Here is a 17,179-nt window from a genome sequence, read left to right on the forward strand (position 1 = left end):
TCAGTATTATTATGAACAGAGTTTTGACTTTGCAAGCCTCCACTTTGAGAACTGCTACACTGGGCTGTAGTGAATTTCTCCATGTCTCTCTGATCTCTCTTTGGTCATTTTCTTTCCCCTCCATGTGACAGGGCAGTGGCTGGTGAGGTACAGGAAGGTGGCACTTTGTTCAAACAGTGTCTTCTTAAATATTTCATAGAATTCAAACTCCCCCAAACACATGACTAATTCAAAGAATACTGGATATTCTCGCATAACAGCCTGTGCTGCCAATGAACAATAAAATAAGTGCAGTTTGCAACGCCCTGACCCAAGGAGTTTAAGATAAATTTTGGATGAGTTGTTGATTTAGAGGAGGAGCTGGTATCACTTCAGTAAGTCACAAAAAATAAGATTATATTAATATTTATATTGCATTATTTTAAATTTGCATAATGCTGAGTCTTCACTGTGAAGAAGGAAGCTTCTCACAATGATTGGTGAGGGGTAGGGAGGGAGAATGGCAAGAAGACACCAAGTTCCTTGCAGGCAAGCAAGTAGATACATCATAAAAGTGAAGTGAAATTCCGGTCCTCTGAGATCTTCAAAAATAGAAGAAACCCTCATTTCTTTCCTCCTCTGGTTGCAGCTTGGACTGGTGAGCTGAAGCTCTGTCTGAGACCTGGCACTGTTAGGATGCCCCCAGAGTTCTTTCCACCCCAGTTCTGGAGCTCAGGGGCCCCCTTGCCTCTGATTTCCACCGTTTTGTCTGAGTTCTGGAGGAGGGCACATGGGAGAACCATCCAGGTGCACCTCTCCAGGTGTGAGTCACTGGTCCATGAGAGGACAAACAATAAATGATGGAAGCACTAGACACTCATTAGCAGAGTGGTTTCTTAAGAACTAATGAAGGTTCTCTGCTCCCAAGCAGATATTATTGCAAAAAACACGTAGGCACAGTGTCTAACTCCATCATGCCTAAATTCCCATTATTTCATGCTTATCCCGTGCATAAAGTTCTATGAGCAGCAGACAGTTGTGGCATTTGCTAGAAGGCCAGTCTTTACTGATAGGAGGAAAACATCTGTCTCAAGCAAATGAAGGTCATCATTAATAATTTATGAGACAGTGGGGGTTAGGCATCCCCACATACTAATTTTTCTAGGGGAACATGGCCTTTTCCCCTACAGGGATTGTTTGCGTATTCTGAGTTTCTGTGTATTTTAGTCCCAAATTCAGGTGCATGGAAACCATTGACAAAACAGACCCTTTAAATCAGACTCCCAGTTGGGACTTCCTTTCTTATTTTTCTTCCTTTTTTAACTTAAATTTTTAAGATAATTGTAGATTCACATGCAGCTGTACGAAATAATACAGAGACATTCCGTGCCCCCTCTACCTAATGTCCCCAATGGTAATATTTAATATTTTGCAAAACTATAGTACAATATTACAATTAAGACTTTCTTAAAAGACTCACATGAGGACCCTTGGGACTTCCCTGACCCCAGAATGACAAAATTCCAGGGAATGATGAGCTGCCTGCCTTTGGAAGGAAGGTACACCAGGTAAAGAAACTGGAGGCCACAAGGATACCTCAGGGCTCCCTGGCTGGAAGTGGCAGATGCTGGTGCAGATTCCGGGCCTCCCCTCAGAACTCCAACCTGCATGAGGGCACCTGGGTTCCAGGGATGCAACGCAGCTACCTGCTTGGCCCCTGTGGCTTTGAGTGGCTGTGTCCCTCAGCCCTTCGGCGGGCTCTCCTGGGTTCTGTGGTTGAGATGCCAGGCTCTGGAATCACACAGCTCCAGGCTGGAGTCCTAGCCCCTCACTTTACAGATGGCCTTGGCCAGTTACCTCTTGCAGCCTCAGTTTTTCATAGTAACTTAGCACTTACCATGTGTCACTATCCTAGGAAATTTATATAAAAATTTGTTTCATGCCAAAACTCTATGGAAAGATACTATTATTAGTTTCATTTTGCAAATGAGGAAACAGGCACAGAGAGGTTATTTGCCCAAAGTCACCCAGCTTGTGAATGGCACAGTTGGAATTTGAACCCAAATAGTGCACATCCCAAGTCCACATACTTAGCCACTGTCCTCTGTTGCTTCTCATCTATGAGGCAGGTTCAGGAGTACCTCATTTTTTTTTCCCAAGGCAAACTAGTTAGCATAGTGCCTGGCACAGAATAAATAAGCACCCATACATGCCAGATAACATTGTCAGTATAACTTCTGGAAGTTTCTGAGTATTCATGACTTATTCTTTTTTTTTTTTTTTTTTTGAGACAGAGTCTTGCTCTGTCACCCAGGCTGGAGTGCAGTGGCACGATCTTGGCTCACTGCAAGCTCCACCTCCCGGGTTCACGCGATTCTTCTGCCTCAGCCTCCTGAGTAGCCGGGACTACAGGGGCCTGCCACCACGCCCGGCTATAATTTTTTCTATTTTTTAGTAGAGACAGGGTTTCACCATGTTAGCCAGGATGGTCTCGATCTCCTGACCTCGTGATCTGCCCACCTCAGCCTCCCAAAGTGCTGGGATTACAGGTGTGAGCCACCGCACCCGGCCAACTTTTTCTTGTTATTAACAATAGCTCTTTTTCCTGATCCTCTCCCTCCTCCTACCTCCCACCCTCCAATAGGCCCCAGTGTGTGTTGTTCCCCTCTTTGTGTCCATGTGTTCTCATCATTTAGCTCCCACTTATAAGTGAGAATATACAGTTTTTGGTTTTGTGTTCCTGTGTTAGTTTGCTAAGGATAATATTGGGCCTCCAGCTCCATCCATGTCCCTGCAAAGGACATGATCTCTTTCCTTTTTATGGCTGCATAATATTCCATGACATATACGTACCACATTTTCTTTAATAATGGGTACTAGAATTAATACCTGGGTGATGAAATAATCTGCACAACAAACTCCCATGACACAAGTGTACCTATGTAACAAACCTTAACATGTACCCTGCAACTTAAAATGAAAGTTAAGAAAAAAAACACACACACAAAACAAACAAACAAGGAAAACTATAGTTGCCATTTTAGACACCTATGACATATTAAACATTCCTTCAGCCCTCCCAACTATCCAGAAAGAGTCCTTTTATAGATGAAAAAACTAAGAATCAAAGAGATGAAATCGGGCAGAGGTAGAGACAGGATTCAAACCCAAGAGCTGCGTCTTAGACTGACAACACTGGAAGAAACTTCAGACACCGGCCTGTCAGGCCTCTGAGCCCAAGCCAAGCCATCGCATCCCCTGTGACTTGCACATATACGCCCAGATGGCCCGAAGTAACTGAAGAATCACAAAAGAAGTGAAAAGGCCCTGCCCTGCCTTAACTGATGACATTCTACCACAAAAGAAGTGTAAATGGCCAGTCCTTGCCTTAAGTGATGACATTACCTTGTGAAAGTCCTTTTCCTGGTTCATCCCGGCTCAAAAAGCTCCCCCACTGAGTACCTTGCGACCCCCACTCCTGCCCGCCAGAGAACAAACCCCCTTTGACTGTAATTTTCCTTTACCTACCCAAATCCTATAAAACAGCCCCACCCTTATCTCCCTTCGCTGACTCTCTTTTCGGACTCAGCCCACCTGCACCCAGGTGAAATAAACAGCTTTATTGCTCACACAAAGCCTGTTTGGTGGTCTCTTCACACGGACGCGCATGAAACTAACTTCACACCCAGCTCAGGACTGGCCCTGCCCAATGGTCACTCATCTGCTCTGAAAAGCCTGGCGACAGGACACTCACTTCCTACACCGGTAGTTCTCCGGCTCGAGGCGTGCCACAGAATCCCCTGCACATTGTTAGAACACAGAACATTGCTACTCCCACCCCGTGCAGGGCTCCTGGCATGGTGGGGCTGGGACAGGGGCCTGAGAGTGTGCATTTCTCACAAGCTGCCACAGGATCCTGACGCTGCTGGTCCAGGGACCACACTTGGACAGTCATCGTTCTAGGAAAACTTCCTGGAGTGGGAATGGTAAAGGTGATGGCTTCTTCCCATTTTGCCCTTTTCGCCTGCTGCTTCCCCAGCAGGCTCAGTGCCAGAGTCCATACCCTCAATTTAAATAATAAATCCTCCTCTATATCATGACCTTTCCTCCAGAGGGTTTTTTTTTTTTTTTTTGAGACGGAGTCTTATTCTGCCACCCAGGCTGGAGTGCAGTGGTGCAATCTCGGCTCACTGCAAGCTCCGACCCCCGGGTTCACGCCATTCTCCTGCTTCAGCCTCCTGAGTAGCTGGGACCACAGGTGCCCGCCACCACGCCCTGCTAATTTTTTGTATTTTTAGTAGAGACGGGGTTTCACCATGTTAGCCAGAATGGTCTCGATCTCCTGACCTCGTGATCCGCCCGCCTCGGCCTCCCAAAGTGCTGGGATTACAGGCGTGAGCCACCGCACCCGGCCCAGAGGGGTTTTTAAGATTTTTAAGATTGTGTGTTCTGACTGGAACCCAACTCCATCCCCAGACCCACTTCCATCTTTTTCTGTGAGGGGGACACACTCTTTCAACTTTTCCAAAATGGCATTTACCCTGGCTTTTCTGATTGAAAGCAAACAAAACACAACCTTCCTATAATCAAAAATTTAGAAAAGCAGCAAAAATAAAAAGGGAGTAAGGAAGAAAACAGAAATTAACCACCATCCCACCACTAATATTTTGATGAGTTCTCATGTATTTCCTTGCAGCTGATTGTTGTTTTGCATAATTTATTAATATTGGAATTAAAAATATATATGGCACTTTCTATCCTAGAAAATAGTAATACTGTAAATGTGTTCTAGAAATGGGAGCTGCTGTTGTTCTTATTAGAGAAGTCAAACAAAGGACTGAAGCTCGCTGGGAACAGCTTCCAGGGGAGGATGGGCACCGCTTTGAGACAACAGGAAGCTCGCTGGGAACAGCTTCCGGGGGAGGATGGGCACCGCTTTGAGACAACAGGAAGCTCGCTGGGAACAGCTTCCGGGGGAGGATGGCACCGCTTTGAGACAACAGGGAGAACTCAGGCACAGAGGTGACGATCATCGTTTCATCATTCTCTGTGGGGCATATAGTGATGCAGCCGGAAACAGGTGTGAGTCAGTTGAGTGGGGACAGGTAATAGAGAGCTATAACTGGCTGCCCTTATGGCCTCCAAGGCACTGGGGAGCCATTGTACATTCTTGAGCAGGCAATGACTTCACAAAAGGATTTCTCAAAGGTTAGTCCTGCAACAGAAGACAGGGTGGATAGGAGTGGAAGAGTGGGAGGGCAGGTGGAGAAGGCATGGGTCCGCAAGTGGGGAGCAGCTCTGGGGGCCCAGCCAGTCCCCTGTGCCCTGACAACTGGTATGGCATGGATGGCTCTACTTCTGGGCCGCCAGGATGGACAGGTACTGGTTGCTCTTCACCATGGCGATAATGAGGAGGCCACCGGTCAGCAGGAAGGTGGGCCAGAAGAGGGAGAAGAGGAGGGCCTGGGGCCCATAGAGGCGCTGGAACAGGACGCTGGTTTCGTTCCCCCGAGGTGCGGAGAAGCAGTAGAAGACCTGCTGCTCTTGGAATTTGGCTCTGACCTTCTCCACGTCGGCCCGGGCCGTCTGGTAGTTGTCCAGGCTGCCTGGGATGTAGGAGCACTGTGGGGAGAAGCAAGAGCAGCCGTGGGCTTGGAAATCCCCATTCTTAGCCAAGGGCTTGATATGGAGTAAAGAAAAATACCTGCTCTGTAGTCGGGCCACTGGATTGGAGTCAGGACTTTGGTTTAAAGCTTGGCAGGCCATGCGCTGTGCAGATCTGGAGAGCGTGCTCTCATTTATATCGTGTGTGTGGACGGCGGTGCTGGAGCTGCTCGGGGTATAGGCTACCCACCTGGGCACAGGTCCTGCCTTGGAGTCCTGGCTCTGCTTGGATTGGCTGTAGAATTTTTGGCAAATTGCTCACTCTTTCTGAGCCCTGAAGGCTTCATCACTTAAATGGGTGAATATCAGTTTCAAAGGATATTATGAAAGAAGGACTTCAAACAGAGCTGTCTAAGGAAACCAGGGAGGGACACAGGCCAAGTGGGTGGTGTATTTGAAATCGAGATAATGTGCTCAACTTCCTGCAGGGCTCATGAAGGTATTGTCAGCAGGTGAAGCAGGCAAAGCAATGAGATGACAGGTGCCCACTGACTCTTACCTTGGTGCCAGGAGGAATTGCCAGAGAGTGGCAGGGCCTGACAATAGGGAGAGAGCCAGCTGCCTCCAGACGGGCAGTCACCACTCCCTCCAGACAATGGATGTCAGACCATCCAGGAGATCTATAATAGCCAGACCTCCAACACTTTAAGAGAAGTTAGAAACCAGATCACACCTATAATCCCAACACTTTGGGAAGCCGAGGGGGAAGGATCCCTCGAGCCCAGGAGTTTGAGACTAGCCTAGGCAACATAGCGAGACTTTATCTCTACAAAAAAAGTTAAAAATTATCCAGGTGGGCATGGTGGTGTACCTGTAGTCCCAGCTACACAGGAGACTGAGGTAGGAGGATCACTTGAGCCCAGGAGTTGGAGGCTGCAGTGAGCTATGATCTCGCAACTACACTCCGGGTGAGGCAACAAAGTGAGAAGCCATTTCAAAAAAAAAAGTAAAATATTAGCTAAATTTAAAATTGAAAACCTTTGCAGTTTCAACCTGTGTACAGCAAACAAAATATGTTGGCAAGCGGGTATTTGACACTGGGATCCAAAGGAAAGAAAGGATGCATTGAAAATAGTTTTGTGCCAGCAGAGCATGACACACGTTTAATTCTGACACTGATTATTGTTATTAGGAAACTTCTGCCCTGTTCAGATGACGCCAGCTGGTAAGTGCTGCAAAGCAGTCATAAAGCGGAGTTTTATCTGGTTTTCTCTCTGTTCTGTGCTGCAAGTGTGGTGCCCCTATCTGCAGCAGAAGACCTACAGGGCCCCCATAACCCAGGTCCCTACCCACTCTGCATCACTGAGGGCGGGGCCCAGGAATGTGTGATTCCTTCATGCACTTAATGTTGCCCTAGTGAAATCACGTGCAAGATCAAAATGTGTAAAACTGAGACCCAAATGGCAGGTGTTGAGCCAGCTTCCCTGCAGGCCTCGGCCACTCCCTGGATTTATATGGGGCCCCACCCTGGAAGCTGCCTGTCCCGAGGGCATTCACTCCAGCGACACAGAGGAGGGTTGCACTGTGGTTCTCACAGCCTGGGAAATGGGGGCTCTGCACTCAGATATAGGGCCCCAGCCAGCCAGGGAGCAGCTGAGGCTGGGGAGACACTGGCTCCTCAGGAATCTGGCATTCAGAGCTGTTGGGCACTGCCAGGTCCTCAGTAGCATATAATCCAGTGTCCTGAGCTGAGGGTGAGGGGGCCTGGCCTGAGTCTCTCCAATGCCTCTGACTGTGACCTTGGCTAACCTAGCTCCTTAAACAGCAGTGTGGCTATGGAGTCAGACAGGCCTGAGTTCTGAGCTGCGTGACCTTGGCAACTGCCACAACATCTCTGGACCTTATAAAATGGGTTTGTGAGGCTACCTGCCTAGGAGAACTGTCATGGGGATTAAATGAGATGATGCATGTAAAGCACTGAGCACAGAAGCCCAGCACATGATAAAAACTCAAAAAAGTGGAAGATGCTATTATTATTAATAATAATATGTTTTGACTTATCTATGAAATTGCAACATCAGCTCCTTCTTTACCTTCTTAAAAAGAGGTCTATGGACGAGTTCTGAAGTGGAGGCTTCTGTCCATCCTGGGCCTAGTATATCCTCTGCCTGCTCAGGGTTCCTCTGGATCTTTTATGCTGGGCCTGTTTGGCAAGACACTGGGCAGGAATTCACTCTTCATGGCCAAACCCAGAAGCCGGGGCCTGAATGCATCCTTTCTCTCCTGTCCTGGGTCCAGCTAAGCCTGAGTTATCTGAATGATCTGAAACCAACCAGCTTTTTCCCAAGCCCTGCAGTGTAACGTCCCCAGGACAGACAATAGGAGGGGATTTAGAACTCACCTGCTCCAGGCTAAGACTCATGGGAAAAGCTGAGGGCAGACTGTGGCCCCTACCTTCAGAGCTGGAGGGTGGGATGAGAGCCTTCTTGGCCCTTCACAGTGATTCCAGAGGACACCCACCTAGCCTGGAGCCCCAGCTACTTGAACCCCTATGATGGACATAGACGGAAGGAGCAGGTAGCCCACAACCCAGCTGCTTGGCAAAAACACAAAGGGCATTTCCACTGTTTCCTCCCAGCCCCTGCAGCCTGCTGTCAGCACCACACCTGGTCAAGCCTGGGTGGCAGAGGAGAGGACAGCAGTGGCTCCAGCACGTCCTTCCTTCACATTCTGCTGACAGCTCATTCAGGGGATGCTCCTCTATGCTGGCAACCTCAGGACCAGGGAGGCAGCCTGAAAACCAGCCCATATCACACTCGGAGAATGTCACCAGTTATTGAAAATGTGTTTCTTGCTTTGGGATAAATCAAGGGCTACTGAATGCCAACGCAGAGGCAGGGGTCATGAGTGGGAGCCGCCTCCAGTGGGCCCTGAGACCTCTCTCCACTGGCGATGACAGAACACCTGACCATCCTGCACTGCCCAGACCCACTTCTCCTTGACCTTCAGCACTCTCAAGATCCCACAGCCTCCACGCCCCAACCCAGGCACCCTGCCCCTTCCCATCCCATCAGTCATCAAGTCTGGACTGTCAGCATCTCCCCTGCTGCAGGCCCACATCTTGGTCCTGAGTGCTTGCTGTGGCCTTGGCTCTTCTGTCTAGTAACTGGACCCACACACCTGCAGGCTCCATCTTCGTGGCCCAACTCTGATCATGCCCTAAAGATTTCCATGGCCCACAGCAATAATTTGCAACCTTAGAATCACCTTGGGAGCTCCATGTATGGATCTCTGACCAGAGATTCCACCTTGATAGGTCTAGTGTTGGACCCTAGTTTTGTTTTTTAAGACCCTTACAGGGTTCTAATGCATAGCCAAAGTTGACATATCTTGAGACATACACACTCACATTTTAATTCCATACTGCGGTGATCAAAGGCCTCTGGGAACAGACCTTAGTCTGCCCTGGCAGCCTTTTCCAGCTGTATACACCCCATCATGGGTCATTTTCTGTAGTCAGCCCTCTGATCCCTGTCTCCACCTAGCCCTTCCCTCCGCCATGCTTCATCCTATAGGCATACCCACTTCCTATATCACCTCATTCTCTATGCCTTGCATCCTGCGCCTGCCTGATGTTAAAAGCCTAACCCAACAGCCTTTCTTTTTTTTTTTTTTTTTTGAAATGGAGTTTCACTCTTGTTGCCAGGCTGGAGTGCAATGGCGCAATTTTACCAAGAGCCTTTCTTTTGTTTTTTTGAGATGGAGTTTCACTTTTGTTGCCCAGGCTGGAATGCAATGGTGCGATCTCGCCAAGAGCTTTTCTGATACCCCCATCATTGTCAACTGGAAAACATTCCCCTCCTCTAACCCCTGTAACTTCCTCTGTTCTTCTCCCCAGTGCCATTTCTTCCCTGCTAGGCACTGTTCATGCATGAGCTCTCTCCTCTTGAGTCCTACAGGCTTGACACAGGAGGTGCTCAATGGCTGTTGAATAAATAAATGAGAGGAGGAAGGAAGGAAAGAAGGAAGGAAGGAAGGTAGGAAGGAAGGGAGGGAGGGAGGGAGGGAAAAAAAGAAAAGAAAAGGAGGGAAGAAAGGGAAAAAAGAAGGAAAGAAGGAAGGAAGAGAGACAGAATATGGGCCAACTGATCGCTTTAGGAAAGGATATGGTGGTGAATTTTGTTTTTTGGAGGGGGAGGGTGGGATGTTGGGAGGCAAGGATGGAAAAACCATCTAAATATTTGTTTATGGAGGTTACTCCAGCCCTGAGTCCCTGGTTTCCTGGGGAGTCACCGGGATTCCACTTTGAGGATCTGGCGCTGGGCCTGGTCCCTCATTTGACCGAGGTTGTAGAATGAAAGTACTAACACTAATCACTGCTTTTGTCTGAGTGCTCACTATCCACGCAGCATCAAGCGTGGCACTTTATATACAGCGTCTCTGACTTGATAACAGCTCTTCAAGGTGCAACATTAGCATTCCACTTTACAAGGGTGGAAACTGATGAAGTGAGAGGCTAAGTGGCCTGCCTAGGTTTGCACAGCCCATTAGCGGCAGATTCAAACCCAGATCTGTGTGACTCCAACACAGAAGAGCTAGGGCTGGCTCAATCCCATTCCAGCTGTGAGACCTGGTCAAGTGGGTTGATCTTTCCCAGCCTCGGGGACAGGGACAGTTAGGAACAGGCTCACACACCTGACAGGGATAAAGGGATGTGTCCGCATCCCCCCAGTTCAGTACCTGCTGGTTCTGGTCCCGAGTGTCCTCCGTGTGGTACAGCACAGCCCACCTGCCCGCAGCTGACACGTTGACCCACAGGCATGGGTACTGGGGCACCTTCTTGCCCTTCAGCTCCTCCTGGTCCCTGATGTTGGTCTCAATCAGGTGGCACTTGGATTCCTGGGTCCACACGCTGAGGAGACCACACACATGCACACACACACATTTCAGAGCTGAGTGACACACAGAACACCCATTTGAACCCCTGATCCCCTGGGAGCCTTTAGAGGGATCCAGGGCTGGGCTCCTCATCTTGTCTTAAGCATCCAGCAATAAAGGACATGACCCCACAGCCCCTGGACACAGGGAGGAATTGTAGAAGCTGGATGGGGTCTTAGACATTATCTATATGACTGGTTCTCAACCTTGGCTACTCTTCCAAAAACGTGGGGAGCTTTTAAAAAGATTCCCGTGTCCAAGCTACACCCCAGAGCAAGTGAATCAGAACTTCTTGGGTGGTTGGGCCCAGGCCCTGGGTGTTTTTCAAAGCTCCCTGATGTGATTCTGACAAGCAGCCAAACCTGAGACTTTCTTATCCATATCATCTTCATTTTGCAGAGGCAGAAGAGAAACTGAGAAAGGTCAAGTGACTTTGCCTAGGCCATGCAGGACCTGAAGCTAGGTCTGAGTGGGTTTGTGAGCTGTGTTCTTTCTCCTAAAAGGAGCAGATGTAGAAGGGGCTTGATATGAGCCAGGATGGGAAAGATGGTGGGGACAGTCTCTAAATGGTGCTTCACCAGGTTAAGAGTCCAGCCTGGAATCGCTTCAGCGTTGTGAAGAGTGAGGCTGCAGCGACCCGGGAGAGGCTAACAGGCTCATCAACATATTAGTAAATCAGTTGTGATTCATCTCCCAAGTATCCTGTGGGAGACCCATTGCCAGTCAGAAGGGGGCTGTCAGCTGCTGGAATGTGCCCAGAGCACAGGCCTGAGACTTATCCTAAGGACAGGCTGGGAGAACTGAATGTCTTTTTTACAAATAGAACACGAATTAGGAATTCATAGCTTTTCCTTAAAATCTCAAGTGGTTGATATGTCAGGGGGCAAGGGCATGGACCATTCTCTGAGATTCCTGAGCAGAACTTTAGGGAAGCAGATGCTGGCTCAATGCAGACACATCAGAAAACCTCAAACATGAAATGTATGTTCAGTGAGGCAAGGAGCTCCCCCCAACTTGAGGTATTCATCAGGAGGCTGGATGCCCACCTGACAGGGAGGCTTCAGAGGGGAGAGAACTATGCAGCTGAGCTATAAACATCTGCAATTCTCCAGTTCCTCGTGGTATCAAACTTGCACTGGAATCTTTGCTCTGATTCTTTGCTATTTCTTGTGAAAAGGGCACCATGTGTCTGTCACCACCAGGTCCTAGAATCTCAGACCAGTGGGGCTCAGTTCATCCTACCTTCCCTGCATTTGAACCCTAGAACCTAAGATTGAGCATCGTCTTGACCCTGCTGCCTCGAGTGAGGGTCAAGGAGCAGGGTGAGTAGAAGGCCAGTGTTCCTTACAGATGCCAGACCCTTAGGAGAGGGTTGGGGAGTGGGCAGGCCAGGAAATCTCAGTACCTTTTCTGGTAGAGGGGCAGCACAGTCGTGACCAGGATGTAGTAGGTGATGACGGCACACACCACCATGGTTACACCCAGGCAAAGGGCTCGTGTCTCTCCCCGCTTCTGGGCCATAACCAGCTTCTTCACCATATTCACTGGGGGCAGTGATCATTTCTAGGTCCACAGAAGCAAACAGAAGTGAGATCAGCCCAGTTCACAGGTGATCCACAGAAAGAGAGGACAGGTGAGAGGGGACGGTACTCAAATGTTAATATCACTCTTGTTTATATTTGGAGCTTTGCAACTTCCAGAAGGCTTGCTTTCTGGACCCCATGTAAGCCTTCCCCGTGCAACTGAGAGGCAATTGCAGATAAAAGACTATGGCTCAGAGAGGTATAGTGACTTGCCCTAGGTCACACAGTATGTAGTAGGCTCAGTAATGGCCCCCCAAGATGTCCATGTTCTAGTCTCTGGAAGCCATCAATGTTACTTTATGTGGCAATGACTTTGCAGGAATGATTAAGATAAAGGCTCTTGAAGGCAGGGCGCGGTGGCTCACGCCTGTAATCACAGCACTTTGGGAGGCCAAGGCAGGCGGATCACGAGGTCAGGAGATAGAGACCATCCTGGCTAACATGGTGAAACCCTGTCTCTATGAAAAACAAAAAAACCCCAAAAAATTAGCCAGGCATGGTGGCGGGCACCTGTAGTCCCAGCTACATGGGAGGTTGAAGCAGGAGAATGGTGTGAACCCGGGAGGCGGAGCTTGCAGTGAGCAGAGATGCACCACTGCACTCCAGCCTGAGCGACAGAGCAAGACTCTGTCTCAAAAAAAAAAAAAAGATAAAGGCTCTTGAAATGGGGAGACAATATTGTATTATCCATGTAGATCCTAAATGTAATCCCAAGGGTCCTAAGAAGAGGGAAGTGAATGGAGATTAAACAGAAGAGAAGGCTAAGGTGATATGACCGGGGAGACAGCAATTGGAGTGATGTGACCGCAAGCCAAGGTGTGCGGGCAGCCGTCAGAAGCTGGCAGGGGCTCATCCCCTGCAGCCACTGCAGGGAGTGCAGCCTGCAGACACCTTGGTGATTTTGGACTTCTGGTGAAATTTCTGTTGTTTGGGGCCGTCAGGTTTATGATCATTTGCTACAATGGTCATAGGTCTCATGCGGTGAGCGAGCAGCACGTGTGCATCATCCACGCACCTCCTTCCACGGCACTTATCTCACAGGGAAACTTGGAGTATTTCTGCCCAGAAACAGTTCTGTGGCAGGGCTGGCTGGGCCGGGCAGCAGGCAGGGAAAGGAGAGGAGGGCCCCAGAAGGCAGCTGCAGGTTGTCAGGAGAGGCAGGAGGTTTACCATATTCCGGTTTTTTTGTAAGGAACATTCCCCCACTTCAAGCAAAGACAGAAGAAAGAAGGCATCGTGGTGGCCTCAGCGACTGCTTTCTTATTTCAGGGCTTGAAGCCACCTGGGACAAAGCAGAATGGGCACTTTGCTGGTGGTGGCTTTCCTTCTCTCCTCCTTCTTTAGGCAGCAATTCCTTGTTTTTCCCCTGGACATTGACCCCACCCCAATGCAAGCAAAGATTCCACCCTCCCCCTGCTAGGCTCCTGATCGCTCCCCAGGAGTGTGAATCTTGACAAAGACTTCAAGAAACAGCCCCTCAATCTATGCCACCTGGAGCCACAGAGATGCCCAGCCATGGTCCCTGTGTGATTTCCCATGCGTTCCGCAAGCTGTCCTAGAGCCTTCTGGTAAATTTATTTGCTGTGGTTTTTATTTGTTTAAGGTAACCAGAGTCCATTTCTACCCAAAATACCAGAGCCATGGGACCCGTTCATTGTAATCCTCCATTTTAGGGGAAATTTTAGCCAGGTATCAGGGGGACTTTATTCTCCTTGCCAGGTCCCTAAAGTAATAAACATATTATGGTTTTTGTTTGTTTGTTTAATTAGCCAGTGCCTGTGGGACAGGCATTAGTCCAAAGAGATTTTCTGCAAAGTGCTCTATTTTCTGCTCAGGCGTCTCTTAACTACCGGACTGTTTCAAATATTCACAGATTCTTGACTCCCTCCCCTCAGCCAGGCTGCCCCCGTACCTGGGCATCTCTGCTAAAGGGAAGAGTCCAGGGTCAGGCACCACGGATACCCATCACACCTTCCCAGTGAGCTGGTCCACCTCCCCTATCGAATGGCACAGGTGACATCCAATGACAACTTTTTCTCCTTTATTTGGCACCAGGAGGTGAGGTTTCCCTACATTCTAATGGAGACTTTGTAAAAGCACAAGCAAGCAGAAATTGCCCCCAACAAAGAGAGGTGTTTTGTTCAACTCCTTTCTATCCTTTTCCTTCTGTTCTGTGATCTTGTGGGAATGCGAGAGCCCATGCATTTTTCTACCTGGAGTCAATTGAACAAGCCTCTCCATGTATTCACAGGTAAAGCAACAGAATCACCTGGAGGTAGGCTAAAAGCCCCAACAGTCTGCTTCCCCAGGACCTGCAAGGGTCACTGGCATTTGGCCCCACCCCAGATACTGTAAGACATAAATCATTTGAAGCCAATGGGAAATCCTATCTTGGAAACCTACGGCTGAGTGCCCACAACAGAGCCATTTCTCTCCCCGGGGGAGTGGGAGCATACCTGTGGGGGCTTCCTGCGGCTGACGCTCCTTCCTGGCTAATCAGGCCCCCACCGCCCAGGGCCACGGCCTCCTCTGCTATGTGGCTTCTAGTGCCCTCCCAGGCCCCTGGGCACTCCTGAGGCTGGTGAAGGCAGGAACCTGGTTTTACCAGTTTTAGGAGCTCAGAAGGAAAGGAAGAGAGAGGCTTCCCGGTCACAGAGAAGTCTGGAAACTTGGCTTATTCAGGTCTGACCTGTCTCTAATGCTCTGATGAGATTGTTGCCTGCACTGAGTTAGTTTATAGAGTCATGATAAATCCTCCTAAGACCATGCATGGGGTTCAGTGTAGATATGACTTCAGCAAGAAGTTAGTATTCAGCATCCAAAGGGAGAACCTTTAGCGGGAGGAAGGATGGGAACTGTCAATATCCCCCAAGGGACAGAAAGAACAGGAAGAAGTGGGTTTCAGCTATCATAGGAGGGATTTCAGTTAGACTGTAAGAAGAACTTCCCAGTTTTGAGCGTTTCTAAATATCTCTGAAGTTCTGGGATATATCTTCCCATTTAGAAAGGTCACTTGAGATCTGGGATAGATTCACAGAAGATGGAGAAAGACAAAGGAAGGCAGGACTTTGGAGTGTCCTGGGTGACCTGATAGCTGAGTTGACGTCCTTTTCCTTAGAAGGACAAGGAATAGAGTATATTGTTTAACAGTTTCGTGGGGTGTGGACAGGGCGATTCTGAGGTCCTCAGGCATGGAATCAAATCCTGGCTTTGCCGCTTAGCAACCATATGACTGTGAAATGAGAATCATGGTACCAGCCTCAGAGAGTTCAGCTAAAGATCAAATGCCATATTGAGTATCAGACATGTATCATAGCGCCTAGCCCCAAATCAGCCCTCAGTAAATATTAGCTGTTATTACTAATGAAGGAAACCCTGAAAGTTTGGAGCAGAAGTCTGGACCCCTCTTGATGAATCTATTTTTGTCCCACCTCTCTATCGGTGACAAGTGCCAGCATTGGTGTTAATCTCCATCCAGAAGGACAGCCCCGAGAGGAAGGGAGTCCTCCTGCCTGCCTCCCTCCCTGCCCTGTGGCAGGCTGCTTTCCCCAGTCTCTCTCCAGCCCAGTCTTCAGAGAAATCACTTCCCAAGTGCTGTCAGACCCAGTACTCACAGTCTTCCCGGCGCCCTGTGGGTCTTCAGCAGCAGATGGTTTCCTTCTGCCTGGCCCCCAGCCCCCACCCCAAAAGAGGCCACAGAGCTCTAGCAGGAAGTTTGGCCTCCCCGCCCGTCTCCAGGGAAGCAGCCTTTGGTCCCCATCTGGGGCAAGCCTCCATGCCCAAACATGGTCAAGTCTGAGCACACAGCCTGGAGACACAGACTCGGAGAGCAGGTACCCAACCCTGAGAAGGGCAGCTGTTACCCAGGCCCTGCACCTCCATCTTCTCAGAGTCTCATGGGAAACAGATTTCAAATGACAACAGACAGCAAGACTGAGAAACTACGAAAGATCAGCCTGGTATATTTGGAAATATTTCTTCTTCTCTCTGTGTCTGTGGGCTGGCAAATAGGAAATGATTCTCCTTTTGTTGGCATGAGGAAGGGTGGAGTTGAGCTGGAGGGGTTGGGCTTGTCACCAGTCCCTGGCATATCCATGCTGGAGCAGCTACAGCTCCCTGCCTTTGGCACTTACGTGGTGTGTGATCCTGAGCAAGTTATGGCACCTCTCTGGGCCTCAGTTTCCTTTTTTGTTTTTTGTTTTTCTCCCAAACTTATCGTTAAAGGACCTCAGTTTTCTCACTTGTGTTACTGGCATTTTTAAAACCTACTTTGCTTTAGGGTAATGATGAGGGTTAGAGACGGTGGGGATTTATGGCGAGGGGAGAGAACCGACCTTTTAAGGATCAACCGAGCCGAAGCTGGGAGTAGTGAGAACTCCACAACTGCTTCCAACCAGGTCCAGGGACAGTCTGCTCACCAGGGGCCCTCCCAGAGACTGTGAAAGTACAGAGATTTGTTCCTAGCAATAAGACAAGTGAATGTCAGTATTTGCAGGCAAAAACATGCTTTTAGATCTCTGTTTCTTCATCTGTAAAGTAGATGTAAGGACCGAAAATCAGCAACAAAGGGCAGGCGCGGTGGCCCACGCCCGTAATCCCAGCACTTTGGGATGCCAAGGTGGACAGATTGGTCAAGCCCAGGAGTTTGAGACCAACCTGGGCAACATGGCGAAACCCCGTCTCTACTAAAAATACAAAAAATGTCTGGGGCTGAGGCAGGAGACCGTTGAACCAGGAGGCGGACTTGCATGATCAAATTGGCATTGCACTCACCTGAAAAAGAGACAATCCCAGATATTGGGGCCTTCCTAAGTATCAGGCATGATGCTAGAAGGCAGCATATCTGCACCCTTCACTTGATCCAAAGATCAAAGAACCTGAAAACTGAGACTTGGAGGCTTGAAGTCACTGGTCCAGCCTTAGGGGCCAGAACTAGATTCAAAGCTGGCCCTTCCAGATGGCACAGCTCAGTCTGTCTCTGCTGACCCTGGGGCTGCTCTGAGACATTAAAAATCACCTCTGTCATACAGTAAGCTGCCACCTGAGGCTCTGGAGGTCACCTTGAGTTTCCTCAG

At 49.1% G+C, this 17,179-nt stretch overlaps 2 protein-coding genes and 1 long non-coding RNA gene across 4 annotated transcripts in view; 2 read left to right on the plus strand and 1 right to left on the minus strand.

The window, feature by feature from the left end:
- Window positions 1–17,179, plus strand: part of KCNIP1 (potassium voltage-gated channel interacting protein 1) — a 383,908-nt gene that overhangs the window by 19,706 nt on the left and 347,023 nt on the right. The gene's annotated exons all lie outside the window — the stretch shown is intronic.
- Window positions 4,721–15,805, minus strand: KCNMB1 (potassium calcium-activated channel subfamily M regulatory beta subunit 1). 2 transcript variants are annotated; one of them, XM_032158609.2, is made up of 4 exons: window positions 15,719–15,805; window positions 11,927–12,084; window positions 10,324–10,495; window positions 4,721–5,601 (listed from the first exon to the last, which is right to left on the minus strand). In XM_032158609.2, the coding sequence occupies exons 2-4, from the start codon at window positions 12,058–12,060 to the stop codon at window positions 5,332–5,334; spliced, it is 576 nt and encodes a 191-aa protein (XP_032014500.1). In that variant the 5' UTR covers window positions 12,061–12,084; window positions 15,719–15,805; the 3' UTR covers window positions 4,721–5,331. The 2 variants fall into 2 exon arrangements, with proteins under 2 accessions (XP_032014500.1, XP_058296119.1); XM_058440136.1 differs by lacking the exon at window positions 15,719–15,805 and adding an exon at window positions 13,275–13,323.
- LOC116471840 (uncharacterized) overlaps window positions 15,956–17,179 on the plus strand; it is a 33,225-nt gene continuing 32,001 nt past the window's right edge. Inside the window, exon 1 of the long non-coding RNA XR_004248891.1 lies at window positions 15,956–16,063. This is a non-coding gene — a long non-coding RNA (uncharacterized LOC116471840). The remainder of the gene's footprint in view (window positions 16,064–17,179) is intronic.

This window comes from Hylobates moloch, unplaced genomic scaffold (assembly GCF_009828535.3).
Source record: "Hylobates moloch isolate HMO894 unplaced genomic scaffold, HMol_V3 SCAFFOLD_6, whole genome shotgun sequence".
NCBI classification, from domain to species: Eukaryota; Metazoa; Chordata; class Mammalia; order Primates; family Hylobatidae; genus Hylobates; species Hylobates moloch.

Coding starts and splice junctions, on each gene's coding strand:
- KCNMB1 (XM_032158609.2), bottom strand. CDS start 12,060: ATGGTGAAGAAGCTGGTTATGGCCCAGAAGCGGGGAGAGACACGAGCC. Junction 10,496..11,926: donor CTGCCCCTCTACCAGAAAAG/GTACTGAGATTT, acceptor TGGTCTCCTCAG/CGTGTGGACCCAGGAATCCA. Junction 5,602..10,323: donor CTCGGGACCAGAACCAGCAG/GTACTGAACTGG, acceptor TTCTCCCCACAG/TGCTCCTACATCCCAGGCAG.